This window comes from Carica papaya, chromosome 8, assembly GCF_054855325.1.
Source record: "Carica papaya isolate Zhongbai chromosome 8, ASM5485532v1, whole genome shotgun sequence".
In the NCBI taxonomy this organism is placed as follows: Eukaryota; Viridiplantae; Streptophyta; class Magnoliopsida; order Brassicales; family Caricaceae; genus Carica; species Carica papaya.
The window spans coordinates 4,306,894-4,329,041 of record NC_142316.1 but is presented as its reverse complement, the minus strand read 5'-3'; the positions used below and the strand labels follow the sequence as shown (position 1 = coordinate 4,329,041).

The following is a 22,148-nucleotide window of genomic DNA, read 5'->3' as shown; positions in this document are numbered from 1 at the left end:
AAATTTGGACTTACTGGCGCATTTTGGGGTTCCAGCACAGTGGTGTCGTTGTCTCTCTAGTAGTTGAGCTTCTCCTTTGACTGCCTTTCTTTTTCTTCTCCAGTCACTTATGTTTGCCAGGGTTTTGGGGTTAACTGAAGAGAGGTTTAAATACATCTCTTCAACCGATTTGGGTTGTTCATCCCAAGAGGTGTGGAGGCATGTGGACTGTTCGATCGCGTTATTTGGAGAATTCATCCACATCATATGATCTGGGAGACTTGGAGGACACATACCATCTGATTGGGCCTGTTTAAGAAGTCGATCTGGGCCATTCACGCGTGCATGAGTGGTTATGAGTGGTCCGATCGGTCTAACAGGTGGATTGCCAGCGTGGGCTTCCCGCGTGGAGCCCGTGTTGACGTGGCCACAACGTAGCGTGCAACAATTTGTTGCGTTGTTGATTGGGCGTCCACGTGGGCCCTTTTTTCCCTTTTTGCGAATTGACCATTACCTTCTGAATTTCTTTTCAAATAGGTCGCTCCTTATTTACAGTTGTGGCTAACCTTATGAATTTATTTTTCTTAAATGCTAAAATTAACCATTTAATTATTTCTTTGTAATTTACCGATAAATTAATTTTTATTTACTTGTTCCGTAATAGAATAGAAAACAAAAGGAGATGAATGAATGAAAATTCACTAGATTAAACGAAATGAAAGTATTTAGGGTGTTACACAATCTCCCATGAAGAATCGCCAAAGTTAATATTATTCTCAAATCTTTCAACTTGTTAAATTTTGATCAAAATATGGAGATTGAAATTGTAAGGTGCAATCCACGTTTTTTGATAGATCCACATGTTCCTTGTCCACCATATACCCTAAAATATAGGCATAAATTATATTATGATTAATATGTGTACGTATCACTCAATTCTTGATTCAATTGTGGAACTTATAGGTGGCATAAGTTCCTACATGGGGATTGGATGTTATTGAAGCAATCAATCAATCCAAAGGTGTAAAATGAGCATAAGTTTATTTTGGTGACCGTTGATTACTTCTCAAAGAGGGTTGATGCGACTTCTTATGTTAGTGTGACTAAAAAAGTCCATTACTTCTCAAAGCATAAATTATATTAGGAATTAATATCTATATACTTATTAGTGATATAAGTTTATTATTATTTTTTTAATTAGGCCTTGTTTAGTTATTCTCTACTATAAGTTACTCAAATAATTACTTTCTCTGTTTTATAAAATCACTAAAAGTCTTAAAAATTTCAATTTTCATTATATTTCCATACATATCTAGTTTAATCATTTAGTAAATTATTCATGAATTATTAATTTAATTATTAAATTCTGAAATCCCTAAATTTGATTCTTAATAAATTTTCTGGAATCATTGTACTTAAGCTTTCTTTACCCTACATCACCATATATTAACATCTGACTTACCCTCAATCATATAGCATGAAGCAGCTTCTGTAAGTTAATTCATCCTTGAAAAGCAATTAAACAAGCACTGACAATAATCTCCAAGTGCAAAACTCTGTTCTTTGGTTTCTTCAGTTAAAGAGTAAAAGTTTTACATTGCGAACCCTAAAAATCCCAAGTTACGATAATAAGATGGCAATAATAATAAGGTATCACCAAAAACAAAAAACCTATTTATCTATCAGATATAAACCTCATAACAACTTACAACCATACATGTAAAACATACAAAATAGACTGATAGTTTTGTGTGATTTTTTTATTAAAAAGGTGTTAATACAAAAAAAAGAACAAAAGAATTATGTTTGTGTTAAAGCAGACTCTTAAAGACAGAATAATGAAGATACACTAACTAGGTATCATACATAAGAGCCTCCCACTTTTCCATTTTTCGCTGTATTGATCTCGAGCACCAAGAACCTACAGCCAAACAGCCACAGGCAGAAGAGAAGCACATCTTTTCTTCAACCTTTGGCCGCAATGAAGCTGGTAAATTCACTCAGCAATTGCAACTTCTGTCATTTGTGAGGATATTACTTTCAATACATAACCCGTTCCACAGATTCAGGCTCTTCAGGCCTTCAAACATTTCAATTAGATCTCTGCTTCAATGATCATTCAGAGACAAACTGGGTCATCTGCAAGTAAAAGAACATTTATCTCCCTGCCTAGATCACTAGTGTGACCACTTTCAAGCTAGCAAAATGATTTATAATGTTGGATAAAATGCAGGTCTCAACTCCAATGTGCGCGAATTTTCTTGAAGACCTTATTGCACGACGTAATAACTAAAAAAGACAACTGATATATACATAAATATGATAAAACAAAATAAAGAACACAACGGTTACCTTTCAGTAAATCAAGTACAAGGAGGAGGGAAAAATCTTGACAAAGCTACTTTTAGAGAATCACTTTTGCTCTCTAGACAACTTCCTTAAGTGAAAGAGCGTCATCACGCGGATGCGCTTCTTCCACTCGAACTTCTACTTCATCTCCTATCTGTGTCCCTATTGACACCCATGCAGATCCTTGAAGTCCCACCTGCAAATATTACTCATTACTTCCAGCAATATTACTGCAAGACAAGGAACAAAGAATGTGCCATGAACAAAATTATAAAATTTCACATCTTTTATCAGAAATAATGGGCTTTCATTTCCCATGATTTGTTCACAAGTGAACCTCATGGTTTGATCTTTCAGTCACTATGATAGTCCAGAATTCAGGATCCAGGAATTCTTTCAAAATTTTGATTGAAATTTTAGAAATCACACATAAGGTTCTTAAGCATCACATCTAAAAAAATTTTAAGTATCGAATTCAAAAATTTGATTGCATCACCACAACCAAAAAATTGAGAAACTCTTAAAATATTTTTTAAAATAATTGAATGATAATCAAGGAGATCATGAAAGTACTTATAGAGAGTTAAGTAACTCTTTCTTGAATAAGATTAGACTAGTAAATGTTCAATTCATATTAGAATACTACTCCTGATAAGATAAGAAATACTGACACCACTAAAATTAAATTATGAATAACATTACTTATAGGAATAAGAAAACTAAATGCTACTAACAATAAAATATCAAAATTACCATATCTCTAATAATAGATTCTTAAATGGTACAATAGTTTTATATTTAATGGAATTATGATTTATAATCTATTTAGATAATCTATAGCTAATTCATTCTGCATTACTTGGGGCTATAATAGATGTACGGCTTAGGTATTTACTTTTATATATTGTGTATTGTATATCTCATTGTTTGATGCTTGATTATGATAGGGTGACATCTGAGGCAGATGGTAGGCCAAATTGCATTTGTCATAGTTAAGATGTCAATCTCTGGATTAGATAGGAGATGTTGCCTGACATCTTTGCTAAACCTTACATAGTTTCCAAACATGTTACTACAATACTCAGTGATGCACTTACAAGGCATCCAGATTGTATTTCAATGGTTCCAAACTTTTATCCAGGTGGCTATTTCTGTAGAATATCTATACTAACGTGTGAGCTAGATATTGTATTCCTTAGAACTTTGAGCTCATCGGTTTTGTAATAGCAAAGACTTGAAGCATGGGCAAAAATCCATGCTTACACCCCCTTGTACTTTCCTAATTTAATATTATCCAGAAACATAACTGCTTATTTTTTCAGCTAAGAATTTACCTACTTTAGGTAACTTAAAGCACCTACTTGCTTAAGACACATTTCTTTCTGCAATCTCAAACACTCTCTAACTCATTGCTTTTTATCCGCCTAGACATGATTTTCATGATTGGAAAGCTTCAAACTTTAATTCGAAGTTTTTCATGTCTCGTTTGACTTCTTGCTTTGTGTCAATATGTTATGGTCCCAAATTTGGGATTGACTCATAGGTTTACTGAGGTGCAAATAAGTATAATTACAATCTATGGCTCACTTGAGAGAACTCATCAATCTCTAAATTTAGTTAGTTTAAAGCTTTAATGCTTTTCAGAAAGCAATTATTTGTCAAATACCTTACATGCTACTGGTCTCCCCATATTGCAAGATTTGACCGATCTGTTTTGCAGCATGATTTTCCTAATTTGTTCTATTCCTAAATAACTTAACTTTGTATTTTATTTCTTAACTAAATAACCCTTTGTATATGGGTGATACTCTCTTGGTACCTTTGTGAATATATTTTATCTTTTTTATTTCAAAAAAAAATTTCTTTCCTAAATAACCAATCAAAAAAATAGTTAGATTTCCTATTTTATTTATTCTTAAATAACTATACTTTGTGTTCATTTTATTATGAAATGACTCAACTTTCCTATCTTGCCTCCTTCCTAAATAATACTAAAACAGAATCCTAAGCCCAAACCATAAGGCGTTCAATGCCACCATACTTCTCTGCTTCTGGTCCATGGGTCCCTTTTATGTACTTTCTGCTTTTACGTTATTGACCGTAGCAATCACTAATGTTCATAAGCATTCAAAAATAAAAAGCAACCAATGCACAATTAAACAATTTATAGTCCATAAGTCAATGTTATTTGTGTTAGTGAAACAATTTGCAAAGAATTAATAAGTTACCTCAACAAGTAATAAGGCTGCTATCCGATCTTTGATGAATCTGAGAATTAATGCCCGATACCGTCTCTCCTTTGGTTGTCCTCTCAAGAATTCTAATATCCAATACCGAAGGCTGCTGCTGCTGAGTTTCTTTACTGCTCTTGCCCGCATGTTTACTATCGATGCTATCCCTTCTAGTTGACCAGATGAAAACGGAAGACTATCACATCTTAAAAATGCTTTCACCTGCGTGAAATAAGCACATTTTAATAAACATTTCAAACCCACTCATGCACGAACCTGGTGAGAGAAAAAATTCCTAAGGACAGCAAGGTCAAATATTTCTCTCTTTCCAAAATATTTACTAAATTATCATAATAAACTGAACCAAAATAAGTAATGAAATAGAATGAATAAAATAATATAATTATCTCTCAGAAAAATATACAAATCACAATATTATTCAGCCAATTGACTATAGGAGACTGCCTTAGTTGAAATGTAAAGATAAGACAAATTATAGTTTCATTGGCTTGGCATTATTCAAATTCAAACTATGTGATTATTCCACGATAATTCTGTATCTATGGTTTGACTTTTTTGTAATTTCACAAAATATTTTGTCTTTCAGGAGACATATTCATCAACTTCTAAAAATGTACACACAGAAGTTCAAGGATAAAGTGACGAAAATTTAAAGCAAGAACAAAAACCAAAAGAAAAAAAACAAATTTTATAAGATGAAAACTAAAAAGGTAATGGGTTTATTTAAAATAAATACAAACAAATAAGCCAAAGGTACTGAGTTATCATAAAACAATTCACTGGTTTTTGAATTAGAATAAGACTAGACTACATATGAAACTATAGTTTGCCCTCAAAAATAATATTAGTGAAACAGAGGAAAATAATCAAAAGGCACCCCTACTGATGCTAGTGCGTGATGACATGCATTCTAGGAATTACAAGGTCCTGAAACTCCTTGCAGGGAGTGCTACAGCTGCAAGGAGTTGTCTTTTAACCATAGACAATCTCATAAAAAGAGGAAAGGTTATTGTGAATGGATACTATCTGTATAGGGGACAGAGATACAGTCAATAATCTTCTACTATAGTCCTATGTCTTATAATTTGTGGTGTTTGGCTTACATTTTGTTAGGGTAAATAGGGTTGTGCTCAAAAGGGCAAAGAGGAGTTATGGGCATGGAGAGGTATTCATGGGGATAAGCACTACAACAAGCAATTATGTCTTATCCTTTTTGGTACTTCTTGTGGTATATGGAAAGAGTGGAATAGGAGAGCTTTTGATGGTACACAATTGCTTTTGATAGTACTAAAAATGCTTGATTCTAGACCCTAAGGTTTTTTTTATTTTTTATTTATTAAGGGTTATCCTCTTTATTCTTGTGAAGATTTAGGGGACCTACTTACATATAAATATTTTTTTATACAAACTGCATTCTTTTGATGCTTTTATAGTTTATTATACTTTTTTCTTTAAAAAAAATATTGTAACTCAAAGAGATTTATTTCAAAAAAAAATTATAACTCAACGAGACTCACCTGATAGTGAGCAAGGAGGTCCATATATCTACGAATAGGAGAAGTAAACTGAACATAACCAGGAAGCCCAAGAACACCATGGCGTACAGGATTCTTGAAATTAATTTCAGCAGCACGCATTATTCTGATAATGGCAGAGCTCCGAACTGGTCCTTCTGGAAGATGTGCAAATGCAGATACATCAATGCTCGATTGGGGCTGTCCTCTATATGGTAATGGAATGTTATTGTAAGAGCCAAAACAGGCTATAGCTTCCCCACAGAGTATCATCATCTCAGAAACAAGTCGCATTGCTGGGTCTGCCTGATTTTCAACATAGAGATTAATTGATGGTTCTAGCTTCTCTGGATCAACTACCTTAATGCGGGTTTCCAATGTAGCTGTGTCAATTGCACCCTGAAAAGTGACCGAAAGTATAGATATATATAAGGTCCAAAATCATCTTTAGCAGACATTCACCACCCTAAAGAAAGCCATGTCATCCTAAAGAAAGTTGTGTCTCGCATATGTATTTCCCATTAGTATGTCCTTACTGATCGTACATGGGGATGGTAATTTGTGGTAGCAAATCTTGCTGATAGTGTTTCAAATCCACAGTACAATAGTATATTGGTTCTATTACATGAAAATTTTGTTTTTGTTGATGGAAAAGTGGTTGGAACCCACGTACATCTTCAGAACAGAGAACTTTGCCACTAGAGCCACATGGCTCTGGCACTACACTACGCAATTAACTAATCATGTTAGAAACCAGAATACAAACACAATTTATGGCTAGCACAATAAATGCAGCATAGTTATTACCAACTTGTATTGGATTGATATCATTAACATGACAACGACATGAAAAACATCACCGCCTATAAATGACATGAAAATAACATGACTCAATTTGTTAGTTTAATTTAAAATTTTCAGAACAATACAAATGAGTTATATAAACTATCCAGGAAAATGTAAAAATATAAACCAATGAGAAGGAAAAAAAAATCACGAGAATGTTATTTTACATATTATTATGATAATAATAATAACTCCTATTATTTTCGTTTATTAGGATTTTCAGTAGTATAAATTTCACATATCATATAACATGTTAGATACTTGATAAAAAGGTTAAAGGATGTACTTTAAATAGATGAAGGTGGGTCATAAATGTATCACAATCGTGCTTTGTTAGCTTAATCCTTATGGCATGATAACTTTTTGTTATAATCATGACAACATGATTTCAAATTAATAAAGATTAGCTTAGCAGAAGCCCATTTGTCTTTTGTCCTGTTTGAACCATGCTCATGTATCCTGTCTTATGTTGCCAAGACTAATGTAACATAACAGTCCAGAAGGAGCAAAACATGCAATTTTATGTACAGGAAACGACAGCCAACCAACAAACGGAAATGGAGCATCAACAGGGAGAAAATCTAAGCCCATCCCCAGTGAATGGATTAAGACACTCTTCAGGTAATCTTTTTTTGCCCTTCCGATTCATAAGCTCTTGCAAAATAAGTTTTACCAAAATTGTAAATGAATAGTATGGTAAATGCTTTGGTTAAGTTAGCTAATTACTTTAGCTCTTGTAAGTAAACATAAAAAATAAAATGCTGAAACAAGGAGGTTCGAACCCAAATTCCATTTTGCATAGTTTTTATTTTTGTGATAAAACCAACTTATATGCTCTAAAAAAATCGAACATCAATGATTTCTAAACATCGCAGCTTCATTTCTTTTCAGGAAACATTGGGAGAAGAAAAGACCAACATTCAAGACTAAAAATATTTAGAAAGACTTAAATTCATGTTGAGATACATGGGAAGACACATCTACGTCCAGGTCAGTAACAAAGCTATACTTACAGCACTGCAATTCTGAGTCCACAATAAGTGAGATACAGAAACCAACCTGTTCACGGCGCCACCGTAACCTGAGATCAGCTGCTTCAGATAGAATCTTCAGTTCAACCTCCTCTTCCAATTGTAATTGAAGTAGCTCAGTTGCACTCTCATATGTCAGCATATATGTTGGTTTAATGATTGAGTTATCAACTGAGTATTCTGCAATGCTGTGGTAGCCAGTAGCAACAAGAATTATTCTCTAAACATGATTTGGGTAACTGTAGGGACTACTTTACATTCTCTTTAATAATTTTTTCTCAGTTTTTGTCATGCAATTATTTTGTGTTAGACATAATTTTTATATAGACAAGAAATTGTATTTCTAGGTAATCCACAATTTATTGTAATACAATAGATAAGATTAGGTCTTCAATTTAAATTTTTTCAAGTACTAAGTTTTCTATTAGGATTCTCCAATAATAGTTAGATTAACATTTTAGATTTAGCAATTATAAATACCCTTGTAAACTCACTTTGCCATCAAGTCTTCATGAATAAATTATCATGAAAGTTTTCTCAGTAATTTACTTGTGTGATGCAATCCATTCCTAAAATGTGATGCTCAAAATAACCACCACCCAAGGATCACTTTCCTCACTCATTCCAAGTTCAGGCATTTGGTGATTTGATCCCCTGGAGCTTTAAACGTCCTCTCCATCATCTTGAATAGAGCCACCATTGTCCTCCATCACCCACCTGCTTGTTGTCCCTCAGGAATATAGACACGCCTTCTCACCTCCCCTTTCCTTTCTGTGAGGAACAAAATTCCCCACTTTTGTTGTCCCCATGGCCACCCAAAGGATGTGGTGTTTCCCGACCATGTTGCGGATCCAAAAGTCTCCTCCTTTAGTCTAGTAGAACTCCTGCAGCGCATCCAACATCCATTCAATCTCATCTCCCAAGAAAGTTGTGGTAGACTAAATAATCTCCCGCTCTCGCTCACCCTTATGCCTTCATTTCTCTTCCCTGTGAAGCCTACATTCGAAGAATTTCCTTCAATGACCAAAAACTTCTTGGTCGGAGAAGCCACGATGGCCTCCTCACACCTTGTGGATAAACGTGAGCAGAAACAAAGTCTCACAAACTCTTCCGTACAAATGGATCTGTACAGATGTTCCCAAGCCCCACTCCCCCAAAGTAAGATAAGTTAGTGTCTGTGCCATGAGTGGTTAAAATTCCTATATTTTCTCAATATGTCCAACTTAACAACAGTTAAGATCTAGATTTTACATTATTCATCACTTAAAACTAATTTCTCAGTTCTTCTCCGAACAAGGAAGAATGATGAAGAATGGATTAGACTTCGAAATTTCTAAATAGATTGGTTCTAGCATTTATTATAATAGTAGGGATAAGATTAGGTCTTGAGTAACTTTAAAATTTTATCTGTATTTTATATTCCTTAAATATTAATATTCTACCAGGTAATTATTGTTATGTCAGGATTTAAATTCTAAGCATTATAAATACATGTCTCACTTTGGACATGAAACCTTTAGTGAATAGATTATTATAACTTTTGTATATAACTTGCGTGTGCGATACAACTCAGTTTTTTATAGCAAAAGTAACTTTATTAAGAAAGAGAATGGAATTATACAAAAACAGCAGATGGGATATCCAATATAAAATACGTAACATAGAAAACAATGCCAAAGGCAAAAAGGACCATGGGTCATTCCCAATTCCTGTGAATAATAGTAAGAGAAAGGCTAAAATACTTATTTTCTTCTTGTACTATTTTCTTTTGTTCCATTTAATCTCTACTTCGATTTTGCGTTAAATTAGTTTTATACTTTTGAAAAATGTTCTAAATAATCTCTCTCTATCTGTAGCCATTAATACCTTAGCACATGAAGTTATGTGTCATCGGTCTTAATACATAACATCTTTTAGTTGGTCACTTCTTTGCGATTAGATGCAATTTCAGACACTATGTGACATTTAACGTAGAGAAAAAATTTAACTATTGATAAGTCTGAATGGATCCAAAATAAAAATAAAAATAAAAAACCAAATCGCCTCAACAGTTCAAACCGATCCATAGTTTTTTTACATGGTATCTAACGTAGAGAAGCGGCCAACCAAAAGATGCTATATTCCAAAATTGATAACACGTCACATCAAGTGTTAAAAATGTTAATGATAACTAAAGGAGATGGACTAATTCATACATTTTCTGAAAGTACATGGAGTACTTTGACGCAAAATTGAGCGGGAACCAAATCAAACAAAAAAAAAAGTACAAGGACCAAAACAATTAAGGACTAAAGAAATATTTCAGTCATAAGAGAAATTTCAAAAATTTTCCATGTGTCAAGGCCCATAAGGAAGCCAAAAAAGACATTTCTCTCCCAACATATCAATCGGAAAAGATGAATTATCAGAATCCAATAATTTCTTTCCAAGTAAGTAGTCCATAGGCCTGCAAACAATGCTCCTTTGCATAACGATAGTGATAAAATTCCTTCTTAAGTGAGATATTTTAAGAACTACCTTGTGTGATGCTTAAGGTATTCGAGGTTCAAATCCTAATTATTTTTCTGTTTTCTACTCAATTCTTATGAATAAAGTCTAGAATCCCTAATTTGACCTAAATTCCTAAGTCGGCAAATTAATCTTACTTTTCCTAACACCCTTATCTCAATGGTTGGTCATTTTCACAAAATCACAAGCACAGCAGCTGCACTCAATCAGTATGATATGGTATAGCACCAAAGAGAAATGATCATGTTTATCAACTGCAAGAATGAAAAACTGGAAGGAAATTTCTTAAGTACACCTCAAGATATGAATGAATGTGATACAGAATTAACAACAACAGATCACAGAAATCTAATCTAATGAGCAGTTGACCCAGAAAACAGAAATCTGATAGCATCATTTCAAAGACAACATAAGTTTATATTCACCTCCAGATTCATTGCAAAAATCCACTATATACCTAGAATGTCTCTGGGAGAGAATTAATGGCCATGATCCTAATATCCTCTTCAGAAGGCTAATATTCTAATACGACAAATAAAAATCTGAGAGAAAACAACAAATCCTGTCAACAAAATCTACCTGCCATCAGAACGCAAAGTAACAGATACTGTAACAGCATTGCAAAGCTCTCCTTGTTTCAAACTCATTCCCTCCATCGCAAGTTTCTCTGGAAACATAGGATAAGTGGCAGTGGGCAAGAAGACAGAGGTTCCCCTTCTCATGGCCTCCCTATATGCAATTAAATTATAAATGGCTAAGATGGAAAATCATGTATTAGCATGTGTTATGGAATGTAAACTACCTATCTACAATGGTCCCAGGTTGAACATATCTAGCTGGATCAGCAACATGTATCCACACTTTAATGCGGCCATCCTGCAACCTTGTTGCACTCAGAGCATCATCAAGCTACAAAATATTTTCAAGTTGGAAATGAGTAAAAGACAGAGGGTAGAGGAAAAAAGTTAGCGAGTCAATAAAGCAAGTCAATAGCCTCTACAATAAGCTAGGAGGAGTCAAAAAATAGTGATAATTACCTCATCAGCCTCATCAACATCAATGGCATAAACCTTCAAATGAGTAAGGTCTTTTCTGCTCATCTGGACATAGAAAATCAAACGTGCATAGCACAAAAATTAAACTTATCAAAAGAATATGGTAAAACAAATATCTTTACTGATAGATATCAATCACAAGTCACAGCAGCTCAGCCTATCCTAGTTGAGACCCAAAGTCCAAAGTTCCCTGTATGCTTCTCATTGTTTTATTTAGTTACCATATAGGACAACCTGAACTTGAGAACCAATTTTTAGAAGTCCTATGCATTGTCACCTAATAATCCAATCAAGACTGAACAGAGAGAACAAAGTCAGATAGAGTGTTAGCAAGAGTATAACTTTTCTGGTTTTCCTCCACAAGGTTTTGTTCTTTTGCAACTACCATGCTGACAGGACTACCATGCCGATAGTCTCACCCAGGAAATTTCAGGTCATTGAATGTAAATCATTCGAGGTTGAGCTTGAAGGTGACATACAAGATATTCTTTGCATAACTCAGAATGGCTTTTGCAATCATTTTTTAGTTGTTCCTTTCTTCAACCTCAAAATAAGTTGGCTCTTTATAGCTTTCAGTGAGTTTTCATGAACAAGATAGCATAACATATAGAGCGGGCATCAATTAGGAGGAGGGCGGAACTCTGAAACTGTTTCTTGGAAGAGATGGAAGAGGGAAGCTCCTGGAACTGATGAAACAAAATGATGGATGAAGGAGTAGAATGATTTTCCTAGAACTTCTGAAGGTGATAGCTGGACGAGAATATTCCTTGGGTATGTGAATGACCAAATTAAGCCTTGAGGAACAAAAGGGGTCTGCAAGGGAACCCATATTGTTCAATGCTGAAGAAGAAGAAGAAGAAGAAGAAGGTTAACCCTTCATTCCCTGACAAGACCAAACGAGTGGTTGGGTTTCTGGGCTGCTCAGCAGTAAGGAGGGGGTGAATCTTAGGAGACAGAATTGTTGAATGGTACAAAGCGTCTGTTAGCTATTATCGTTAAAGATTATCTTGGAATGCTTGAAGATTAAGTGGGATGGTCCTATGAGACTTTATCATGATAACAGACCTGCAATCATTATTGCCCATGATCCGAGACAAAATGATCTAACCAAGCACATTGAAGTGGACAGACACTTTATTAAAGAAAGACTACATAGTGGAGTTTGCCCTTTACACTTACATGTCCAATAACACTCAACTTGCCAATGTGCTTTCCAAGAAATTGAGTAATCCAATGTTTGATACAATCATTACCAAGTTGGGAATGAACAATGTCTATTCACCAATTTGAGGAGAAGTGTTGGAAATCTTTATTATTTGTAGCATACTTGTTTCATTATTTATAAAAGGAGTATATTCCTACAATAGGCTAATTTAATTTGCCTCCTGAAAAGGGTGTAACTAATTGTTAGGTTTTCATTTTCAACAGTTAAAGTCATACATAAATAGTGGCGTCTTACTCAATAAAATATATTACATTCTCTGACAGATCGTAGCCAAGAGGAAGCAAACTTACCTCATCTAGATCATATGATTCTAAAAGAACACTTTCAGCAGCTGCTATAATCTCATCTGTATGACAGGTAGGAATGTTCAGCTTTAACAGATCCAGGTTTACATGCACAGGAAAGTACCCGATATCTATGAGGAGATTTACTGCAGAGACAGCAGTTTTTGCCAGGCCCATTGCCTTGAGGATCTGACAAGACAAGGTTAAGTAATCTGTCAATATTCATGAATCATATGAATGGTAGTAGGTAGGGAAAAGTGAGATACCCACAATCTTACAATGAAAAACGAAATAGTAATGAGTTAATAAATTCCAGCACCAACTGAAACAAACTTAGCGAAGTAAGATCAGTTACCATTCCCGCGGTTTTTCTTTGGTCATTGCTTTTGCATGCATCAATAGCATATGCTTCAAGACACTCAATTTTCTGTTTGACTTTCTCTTGACTCATCCACGAAGATTTTGTAGGTTTAGAATGTGAACACATTTTCCTAGCAGATGTCAGTAGTTGCACAAAGTCCTGAAGTTCTTTTTCATCAGCCTCCTTCGCAAGCTTCCGACGTAGAAGTTCCTCCACCTTTTTTTCCAATTTATTTGAATTGGAACTCTCAAGTCAGAATTATACGATACAAGGAAAACAAGCAATAAGATATTATAGAATGCTCCATGACCAAGACAGATAGCACACCAAAACTTTTGAACTCATTGTTTGCAGGTCAGGCTGGAGATAGTGAGTTCAACTTATACATTGAAAATAATTTTCTTTTGGTAACCTGGACCAACCCACAGCTAGTATTTTGGTTATCTTGTCACATAAATTATTTTTGAAGCCTCTATTTCAGGTTAAGCAAACTTCCTTCAACATGCAGCTTTGCTTCAAAATAGCCATAGAGAGGAAAGTTTTTCTTTCCTAGCACATGTTGAACAAAATTATTGACAAATTCTTTACATAAATGATCTAGTGAAAATAATAATAATAATAATAATAGCTTTTCGAAGGTACTACAATCAGATATGGAGGATAAATACTCTAGATGTCAAAGCACTTTAAAGGAATATGAAGCTAACCTGAACAGATTAAAAAAAAATATCAAACTAACATATAAAAGATTATACTTGAGAAATAGGTCGAGGCCCATAAATAGAACGATAGCCTTTTGTCTCCAACACAGTGAAATATAATTCATCTTTTGATAGCAAAAGATGGGCACAGTAGCTCTCAAGAGGATCTGAAGTACCAAAAATTATCTGCACAGCAAGACAAGACCATTAAAGGAGGAAGCAAAGAAGTCTATAATGGATGGAAAAAATAGTACCTCTGCTAATTCTTCTGTTGTAATTGATTTATTCTTCTCAAGAAGCTCAACCCATGCAAACTCAAGCAGTGTTGGGTCCTGTAGTAAAACACTAAGCTGACTCTGTCTATAGGACAAATAACAAGAAAACACTAGAAAGTTTATCATCCTTCATTGTGCTAGAAAACCAACCAAGTTCTCCTGAGCTCTCTGGAGAAAGCTTGAAATCTCTCTGGGATCAAAATTTTCAACTCCAGGGACAATATATGTAATCTGTTGAGGTTTAATGGAACATGTAGAACCATTCTGCCATAAAGAAAAAAAGAAGTTACACTATTTGAAAATACAAATTCCAGCCTATTTGAGCAAAGTAACTATGAGTTCAACACCTAGCAACCTATTCAATATGCCGCATTATTTGTGTCTACAAAAAACCTGATCAAAGACCATCCAATTCTTCTTCCCATCGGGCCTTTGAGCAACTGCAAGTACTATCCTATCAGAATCCTTCTTGAACTCCAGCAGCAAACCTTTCTGTACTTCTTGGTTTACAAGCTTATCTTCAAGAAGCTCTCCACTACTTGTCAATCTCACCCTACAAATCATCAATTACCAATTTTACCTAACTTTTTTTTTCTTCGAAAAATGTAAACAACCAAGAAATCCAAATTGATTTCGTCTATAGTTCATGAATTTTGAAGTAAATTAAATCAAATTTTGATTCAAGTAGGGAAAGATCCATAGATTTTTTACTACAGGGGCAATTTTCTTCTAATAGTGTAAATTTTCTAAGATTATTACTCAGAATTATTCTATTGTATTATGATGAAGAACAATACAGCAATATATATGAGAAGGATTACACCAAGAAACCCTAACTTTCTATCCTTAACTTGGTAAGATAAGGATAGAATTTAAGGGAAAATCTTGGAGGATCTGATTATTGAATAGGCAAGATTTTCAAAGATAGTAACACTATTATTTCCAAAAATAATATAATGATTAAGACATTTTATTAATTAGTTGTACAACTTAACCAATGAAATTTTACAAAAACCACCATACTCTCTTTATTTTTAAAGCTAGCATTATATTTTGATTCGAATTACAATATCCATGAATATCTTCCTAACATAGGACACACTTAAAAATTATAAAATTACTAGTAAATAAGGCAATGCCCAGCACTGGTTTAGCATGTTTAAGGTGGAAAAAGAAGACATTAAGAAGGGAAGATAGAAAAGAGAAAAGTCAGAGGACAGAGAAAGAAAAGGAAAAGAAAATGATTTAGCAAAGAGAGCGAAACAAGAACTTAAGAAAAATTTTCAAATTCATTCCATTAATAAATCATCCTCATTACAATTGGGATGGGTTGCCTTGATGAGTGCAATGGAGAGAAGCCACTGGGTCCGGATGGTTTCAATATGAAATTCTATCAGCTTTTTTGGAACGTGATAAAGAAAGATGCGTTTGATGTTTTTAACGAGTTCCATAAAACGGGGTGTTTTGTCAAATCTATCCACTTGACTTTCTTAGTTCTTATCCCTAAGTTGGAGGGGGCGAAAGATATAAAAAAGTTTAAACCAATTAGCTTGGTGGGGAGTTTGTACAAAGTGATTTCTAAAGTGCTTGCAAGAAGACTTTCAAAGGTGTTGGGGGAGGTGATTGGTGAAAACCAGAATGCTTTTGTTGAGGGTAGACAAATTCTTGATGCTGTGATGATTGTCAATGAAGTCGTGGATGATTTGGTGAGCCGAAAAAAAGATGGTATCTTGTGTAAAATCGATATGGAGAAGGCTTATGATCATGTTTGCTGGAATTTTGTGGACTACATGATGATGTGGATGGAATTTCGGGATAAATGGCGAGGTTGGATTATGAAATGCATATCTACCACCTCTTTTGCGGTTTTGATGAATGGGGGTCCATCTTCTTTCTTTAATGCTTCTAGAGGTCTCTGCCATGGGGATCCTTTGTCACCTTTATTTTTCGTTACCGTAATGGGCCTTTAGTAGATTGATGGAGAGGGCGGGGGAGTTAGATTTATTGAAGGGGGTGGAGGTGGGGAGGGGGAAGGAGAGATTAAGAATTTCTCATCTTTTCTTTGCGGATGATGCTCTCACTTTTTGTGAACCTTCTAGAAATGCTATGTTACATTTAAGATACATCCTCCTTTGCTTTCAAATGGTGTTCGACCTTAAAATCTACATAAGAAAGACGGAGGTGTCTTAGAATTGATAATAGAAGGGATGAGGAGAGATTGGCTATGGTACTCGGGTGTAAGACTACTACACTCTCAATCAAATACTTGGGTTTACCTCTTGGGGCCAAATTCAAGGATGTGAAAACGTGGGAGCCTATTGTGGAGTTGTTTGAAAAAAGATTGACGAGGTGGAAGAGAAATTTTCTTTCAAAAGGGGGAAGACTTACTTTGATAAAAAACACGTTGGCAAACTTACCCATTTACTATCTCTCTATTTTAACCATTTCGGTCAGCATTGCTAATAAGTTTGAAAAAATCCAATGTAGATTTCTTCGGAGTGATGATGAGGGGAATAGAAAACACCATTTAATTAGGTGGGAGGAGGTGAAGAAACCGGTATGTGGGGCTGGGGTTGAAGTCTATTAGGGATTTAAACCGCGCCTTTCAAGGGAAATGGTTATGGAGGTCGCTTGTTGAAGAGGGAAGGCTGTGGAGGGAGATGGTGCGGGCGAGGTGGGCAAATTGGGAGAAGGAGAGAAGTAGGAGGGGAAGATTCAAATCGCAAGGATTGAGCCTTTGGAAGAAAATTAGTGATGACAGTTTATCCTTTATGGACCGTATCAGGTGGCTGCTGGGGAATGGGGGGATATCAGTTTCTGGCATGATGAATGGGTGGGCAGTTATAAGCTTAAAGATCGCTATCCTAGAATCTATGAAATTGCTTGTGATAAAGAGGCTAAGGTGAGGGATAGCTATGATAAGGTGGGGGAGGGGTGGATCTGAAATGTGAAACTAGTAAGAAATTTACAGGACTGGGAAATTGATGAGTTTTGCAATCTGTTACAGTGCCTTGACAGAAAAAAACTAAATGATAACAGGGATAAGAGAGTGTGGAAACCAGATGAGAAAAAAGGTTTTTCTGTAAGGTCTATGTACAGGGTCCTGTGTAAAAGGGACAGCAGCAGTTTCAGCAAAGTTGTCCCCTTTAAACAGATCTAGAAGAATAGAGCTCCTCCTAGAGTGACTTTTTTTAATTGTGAAGCTGCGAAAGAAAGCATTTTAACAGTAGATATGCTTAAAAGAAGAGGAATTGCCATGATTAACAAATCTTATTTATGCAAATCTGATGAGGAAACTTGTAATCATTTACTGTTGTGGTGACCGAAAACTTATACCTTATGGAATTCTGTTTTAGGGCTGTTGGGGCTGAATTGAGTTATGGCTGAAAACATGAGTAGTGAATTGTGGATCTGGACAGGTTTTTGTAAAAAGAATAGGCATTTATTTCTTATTCCACTAACAATTTTTTGGATTGTGTGGAAGAAAAGAAACACGAGAGCTTTTGAGGACAATGAGACTAACTTTACACATGTTATAGATAGATAAATACACACTTTTGCTTCTATTTTGTTAGGTCATGACATCAATGATTGAAAGGATCTTGAGATTGTCATGGACCACTTAATTGACTTATAACTAATTTTTTGTACTTGGGTGATACCCCCTTGGTATCTATGTGAATAATATTACTTCTCTTTTCTTTAAAAAAAAAATATTATCCTCATTTCATTCTGTGCCTTGATATAGGCAAAAGGGTCAAAAGTGGCAATAGCAATATTAGCAACTAAACAATTTGGCCACTCGAGATTGCCATCATCTTTTGCAGTACAAGTTGGCAACTTGTGGTTGCCACCTCTTTTTGCTACCGTCCATGAGAATTGAGGTAAGTTGGCCACTAGAAATTTGCCACAACCTAGTCCAAGGAGACATGAGGCAATTTGAGGAGTTGCCATTACATTTGGATCAATCAAAAGTGTCGCACAAGATGCCACCTCATTATATGAAAAATAAATCAAAAAGATAAAACCAAGATAACTCCTAATTACCTAATATGTCCTAAATTGCCCACATAATGCAAGAACTGATGAATACACAAAAGTGACATAAATATTAAAAAAAAAAGAAACATTTTCTAATAATATAGCATTCCATCTTAGCTTGTTCCCATTCTGCATTATTCTTCTTTCTAATAATAAAAACATTCCATCTTAGCTTATTCCCATCTTGTCTCATTCTTTGCCAATTGATGCAAACTTGAACCCAGCTTTGAAGTGACGATGCATAAATATGTGCACAATCTGAGACACTGTAGTTTATGACCCCCATGGGAAAGCAAAAGTTTGGTCATAGTCATAGGTTCCACTTGAGCATTAAAGCAAGAGGTAATATGAAATCAATCACCAGATAAATTTGCACAAATTGGGAATTTGAAGATTCATTTGTAAGTGAAGGATCTCAAGAATCATCTCTATCATAAGTTTAATCAAGATTGTTGAAAAGAGTAGGAGCAAGAGCTTCTTGACTTCAACTTGTTCTTCATGTTGTGAAAAAAGGAATTATTGATAATTGAACGATCTTCGAAATCACAAGCTTGACCTAGATTGTCAGAAAGAGTAGAACTAAGAGTTTCAATTTCTTCATTTCATTCTTTATGAGATGAATGACTAAGACAAACTTCAAGTCTTGACTCTCACAAAATAAAAGCCTTTATAGATGCAAGCTTATTAAGACATTTCTGCAAATCCTTCGCAAGTTCAAACATCAAGTACAAATATGGATAATACTGAATTTCAAGTTGATTGCAAGAATCCTAAATGCATCGACCATCTAGAGAATTTTAGTCCATATAACTTCTTGAAGACATGATAATTGAACAATCTTCGAAATCACAAGCTTGACCTAGATTGTCAGAAAGAGTAGAACTAAGAGTTTCAATTTCTTCATTTCATTCTTTATGAGATGAATGACTAAAACAAACCTCAAGTCTTGACTCTCACAAAATAAAAGCCTTTATAGATGCAAGCTTATTACGACATTTCTGCAAATCCTTCGCAAGTTCAAACATCAAGTACAAATATGGATAATACCGAATTTCTAATTGATTGCAAGAATCCTAAATGCATCGACCATCTAGAGAATTTTAGTCCATATAACTTCTTGAAGACATGAATACTGAGCTATTTCCTGTATATCCATAATCAGCAAAAAGTTGATATAATATATCATTGGCAATTAGATATATTACATGACAAATTGTAATCATGAGGAAGTTTAATTCCATCTTAAAACATCACTATTTGTTTATACGAGAATGCTCAACAATTGTGTAAGAAAAATAGTGGATATCTGATCCCAGGTCTGGGAAATTATTGGATGGGAAATAGAAGAGGAGGGCAAGAATACAAGGAAATAGTAAAATTGAAGGGAAAGAATAAGGGGCAGCAAAGAAGTAGGATTTCAAGAATTGAAAGGAGAGATAGAAAGATAGGAACCAACAAGAAGAACAATAGTGCTCTAATACCACTTGATGAAGAACACATGAAGAACACACCTAAAAAAATACAAATTTACTAGTAAATAAGGTAATGGGCAGCATTTTTTTAGCAAGTCTAGAAAGAGGAGAGATTAGAAGAGGAAGAAAGGAAAGAAAAGGTAAGGGGAAAAAAGGGAATGGGAAAGAGGAAGAAAGTAAAAGAAACTGATGAAAACAAAATTGAGAGAAACCAGAATTTAGTGAAAGAAATGCATTAACTTCAATTCCAAAGACAATATCTCTTAATTTTCAATATCTTTTACATAGGCAAAAGAGAAAGTCACAATGACAGATAGTAATATTAGCAACTAGTCAAGTTGGCCACTTGAGATTGCTTGGTAAGTAGACAAACTAGACACCTGAGATTGATCTTCTCTTGTTCAATTAACTGCGGGACAAGTTGGCAACTTCTTGTTGCCACCCACTTTGGTCACCATTATGAAAAAGAAGGAAGTTGGCTGCTAGGAAGTTGCTACAACCTTACATCCAATGAGAAATTTAACCCCTTTTAGCTTGGCCACATTCTGCATCACTTACATTATCTTATATCGAGGAAAGGCCAAAATTACTAAGCTAATAAAAAACATAGACACTTGTAAACAGTTAACTTCAAACTACACTAGGGAAGTTGCCCTCATTACCATGGCGTAGCTCCTTCCTTGCATTCAAACAATCTTCCGTCATTGATAGCAAGGATAAAGAAGCTAAAAGAATTCATCCAGAAAAGTATAATATGATGATTTGATTCTTCTTAGGAATTTGCTATAACTTCAAGAACCATTAAACAACCTTAAGAAATGCACTGAAATAAATCCGGTGTTGATCCAGGTACTACTAAACACCCTTCAAACACCCAAATTTTTTATAGCCTAACAATGTTTCCCACGTGAGTTCTCTACTTTGTTGTAATTACTCTTACAGGAAGCACACACCTTAAATCAGTACTTCAAACACGGCTCCTGTCATCGTTTAGTAATGGACCAAAATCTACTCAATGACGTAAACAGCTCATCTATCAACTTAAAAAATCATCATAACAAGTAACAGATTTAAGCTCTAACGATTAGACTTTTCAATCTGATGTCCACTCGCTGTTTTTCTCTTTTAAAATCAACAAACTTGGACTTCAATTAGTTCAAATTCCACTTACAGACAAGTATAGAAAACGATTTACCTTTTAAATTTAAATTTTTTTCTTTCGTTACAATCTCTCAAAACCAAAGCATGTCAACCATTCAACAAGCCTCTCCAACTTTTTTAACAGCAATTATACAGTCTAATCACATCAAGAGATGTAGTCATTCATGAACAAGTATATATAACGTACTTAACGTTGGCGCGAACTCTCTTCCGCCGGCTAGAGGATTCGAGCTCTTCCATAACGCTTTCAACGAGCCTGTGAAAGCAGGAAGTTCGTCGGCAATCATGGCTAAGAAACTGCTGTTCAGACCACAATACCGGGGACAGAGGCCCTAATTTCGAGTAACGGCGAAACGGCAAGGTCCTGAAATAGTAGGAACGGTACCGAATGGCCGAGAGAGGGAAGACCGTAGCAGAGCGAAGAACAAAACAGCTATTAACGACCCTAACTGCCATCATCATCTACGGAAGTTCAGAGAGGAAGAAGTTGAAGGCTCATATAAACCATACAAGGATTTAGCAGTTTTGTAGCTTGTGACTGACAAAGAGCATGTTGCTCGGTGAGGCAGCCCGCTAAGGAATTCAATGATTGCAGAAATGGAAGATGAGTTTCTGTAAAGGGCCATATGCGCAGAGGATATGAATTACTGGGCTTTAAAGGCCCATATTAGTTTGACTGGTGCAAAATTGGATCGACCCGACCCAATTCCCATCAATATTTTATAAATGTCAGTAATCAATATTTCTAACTAATAAGAGGTGATAAAATGAAATGTATCTTTTATTTAATAATGTTCTTATTTAATAATTTTAAATGTATTATTTATATATTAATTTTGTAATTTTAAATATTAAGAACATATATATGTTAGTTTTATAATTAATATTTTAATATTTTATTTTTATAATATATATATAATGCACTTATTTATTATATATATTTTATTATTTAAATTTTTAATATAAAAAAATTAATCAGTCCAAACTGTACCATACTGATTTTGGACCAAACCTGATTGAAAAATCTTTTTAGATTAAAAAGATCTGATTCAATTATTTGATTCCAACTTAATAATAATCACTCTTATAAATTA

At 34.7% G+C, this 22,148-nt stretch overlaps 1 protein-coding gene across 1 annotated transcript; it reads right to left on the bottom strand.

Annotated features, from left to right (window-relative positions):
* Positions 1-1,713: 1,713 nt before the first annotated feature.
* On the bottom strand, positions 1,714-21,644 carry EMB2730 (Ribonuclease II/R family protein). The gene is made up of 15 exons (XM_088208839.1): positions 21,242-21,644; positions 14,774-14,933; positions 14,531-14,644; positions 14,360-14,437; positions 14,160-14,291; positions 13,399-13,620; positions 13,050-13,232; positions 11,517-11,579; positions 11,282-11,388; positions 11,059-11,208; positions 8,000-8,159; positions 6,098-6,493; positions 4,557-4,781; positions 2,332-2,524; positions 1,714-2,118 (listed from the first exon to the last, which is right to left on the bottom strand). Exons 1-14 carry the CDS (start codon positions 21,514-21,516, stop codon positions 2,405-2,407), a joined length of 2,385 nt encoding a protein of 794 aa, XP_088064965.1. The 5' UTR covers positions 21,517-21,644; the 3' UTR covers positions 1,714-2,118; positions 2,332-2,404.
* Positions 21,645-22,148: the final 504 nt, after the last annotated feature.

Bases quoted from the DNA above. Each gene is read 5' to 3' on its own strand.
- EMB2730 (XM_088208839.1), bottom strand. From the start codon at position 21,516: ATGATGATGGCAGTTAGGGTCGTTAATAGCTGTTTTGTTCTTCGCTCT. The intron at 14,645-14,773 runs GTTTTTTGTAGA...TCTTTATGGCAG, and splicing joins ATTGGATGGTCTTTGATCAG to AATGGTTCTACATGTTCCAT. The intron at 2,525-4,556 runs GTAACTTATTAA...TAATATTTGCAG, and splicing joins CAGCCTTATTACTTGTTGAG to GTGGGACTTCAAGGATCTGC.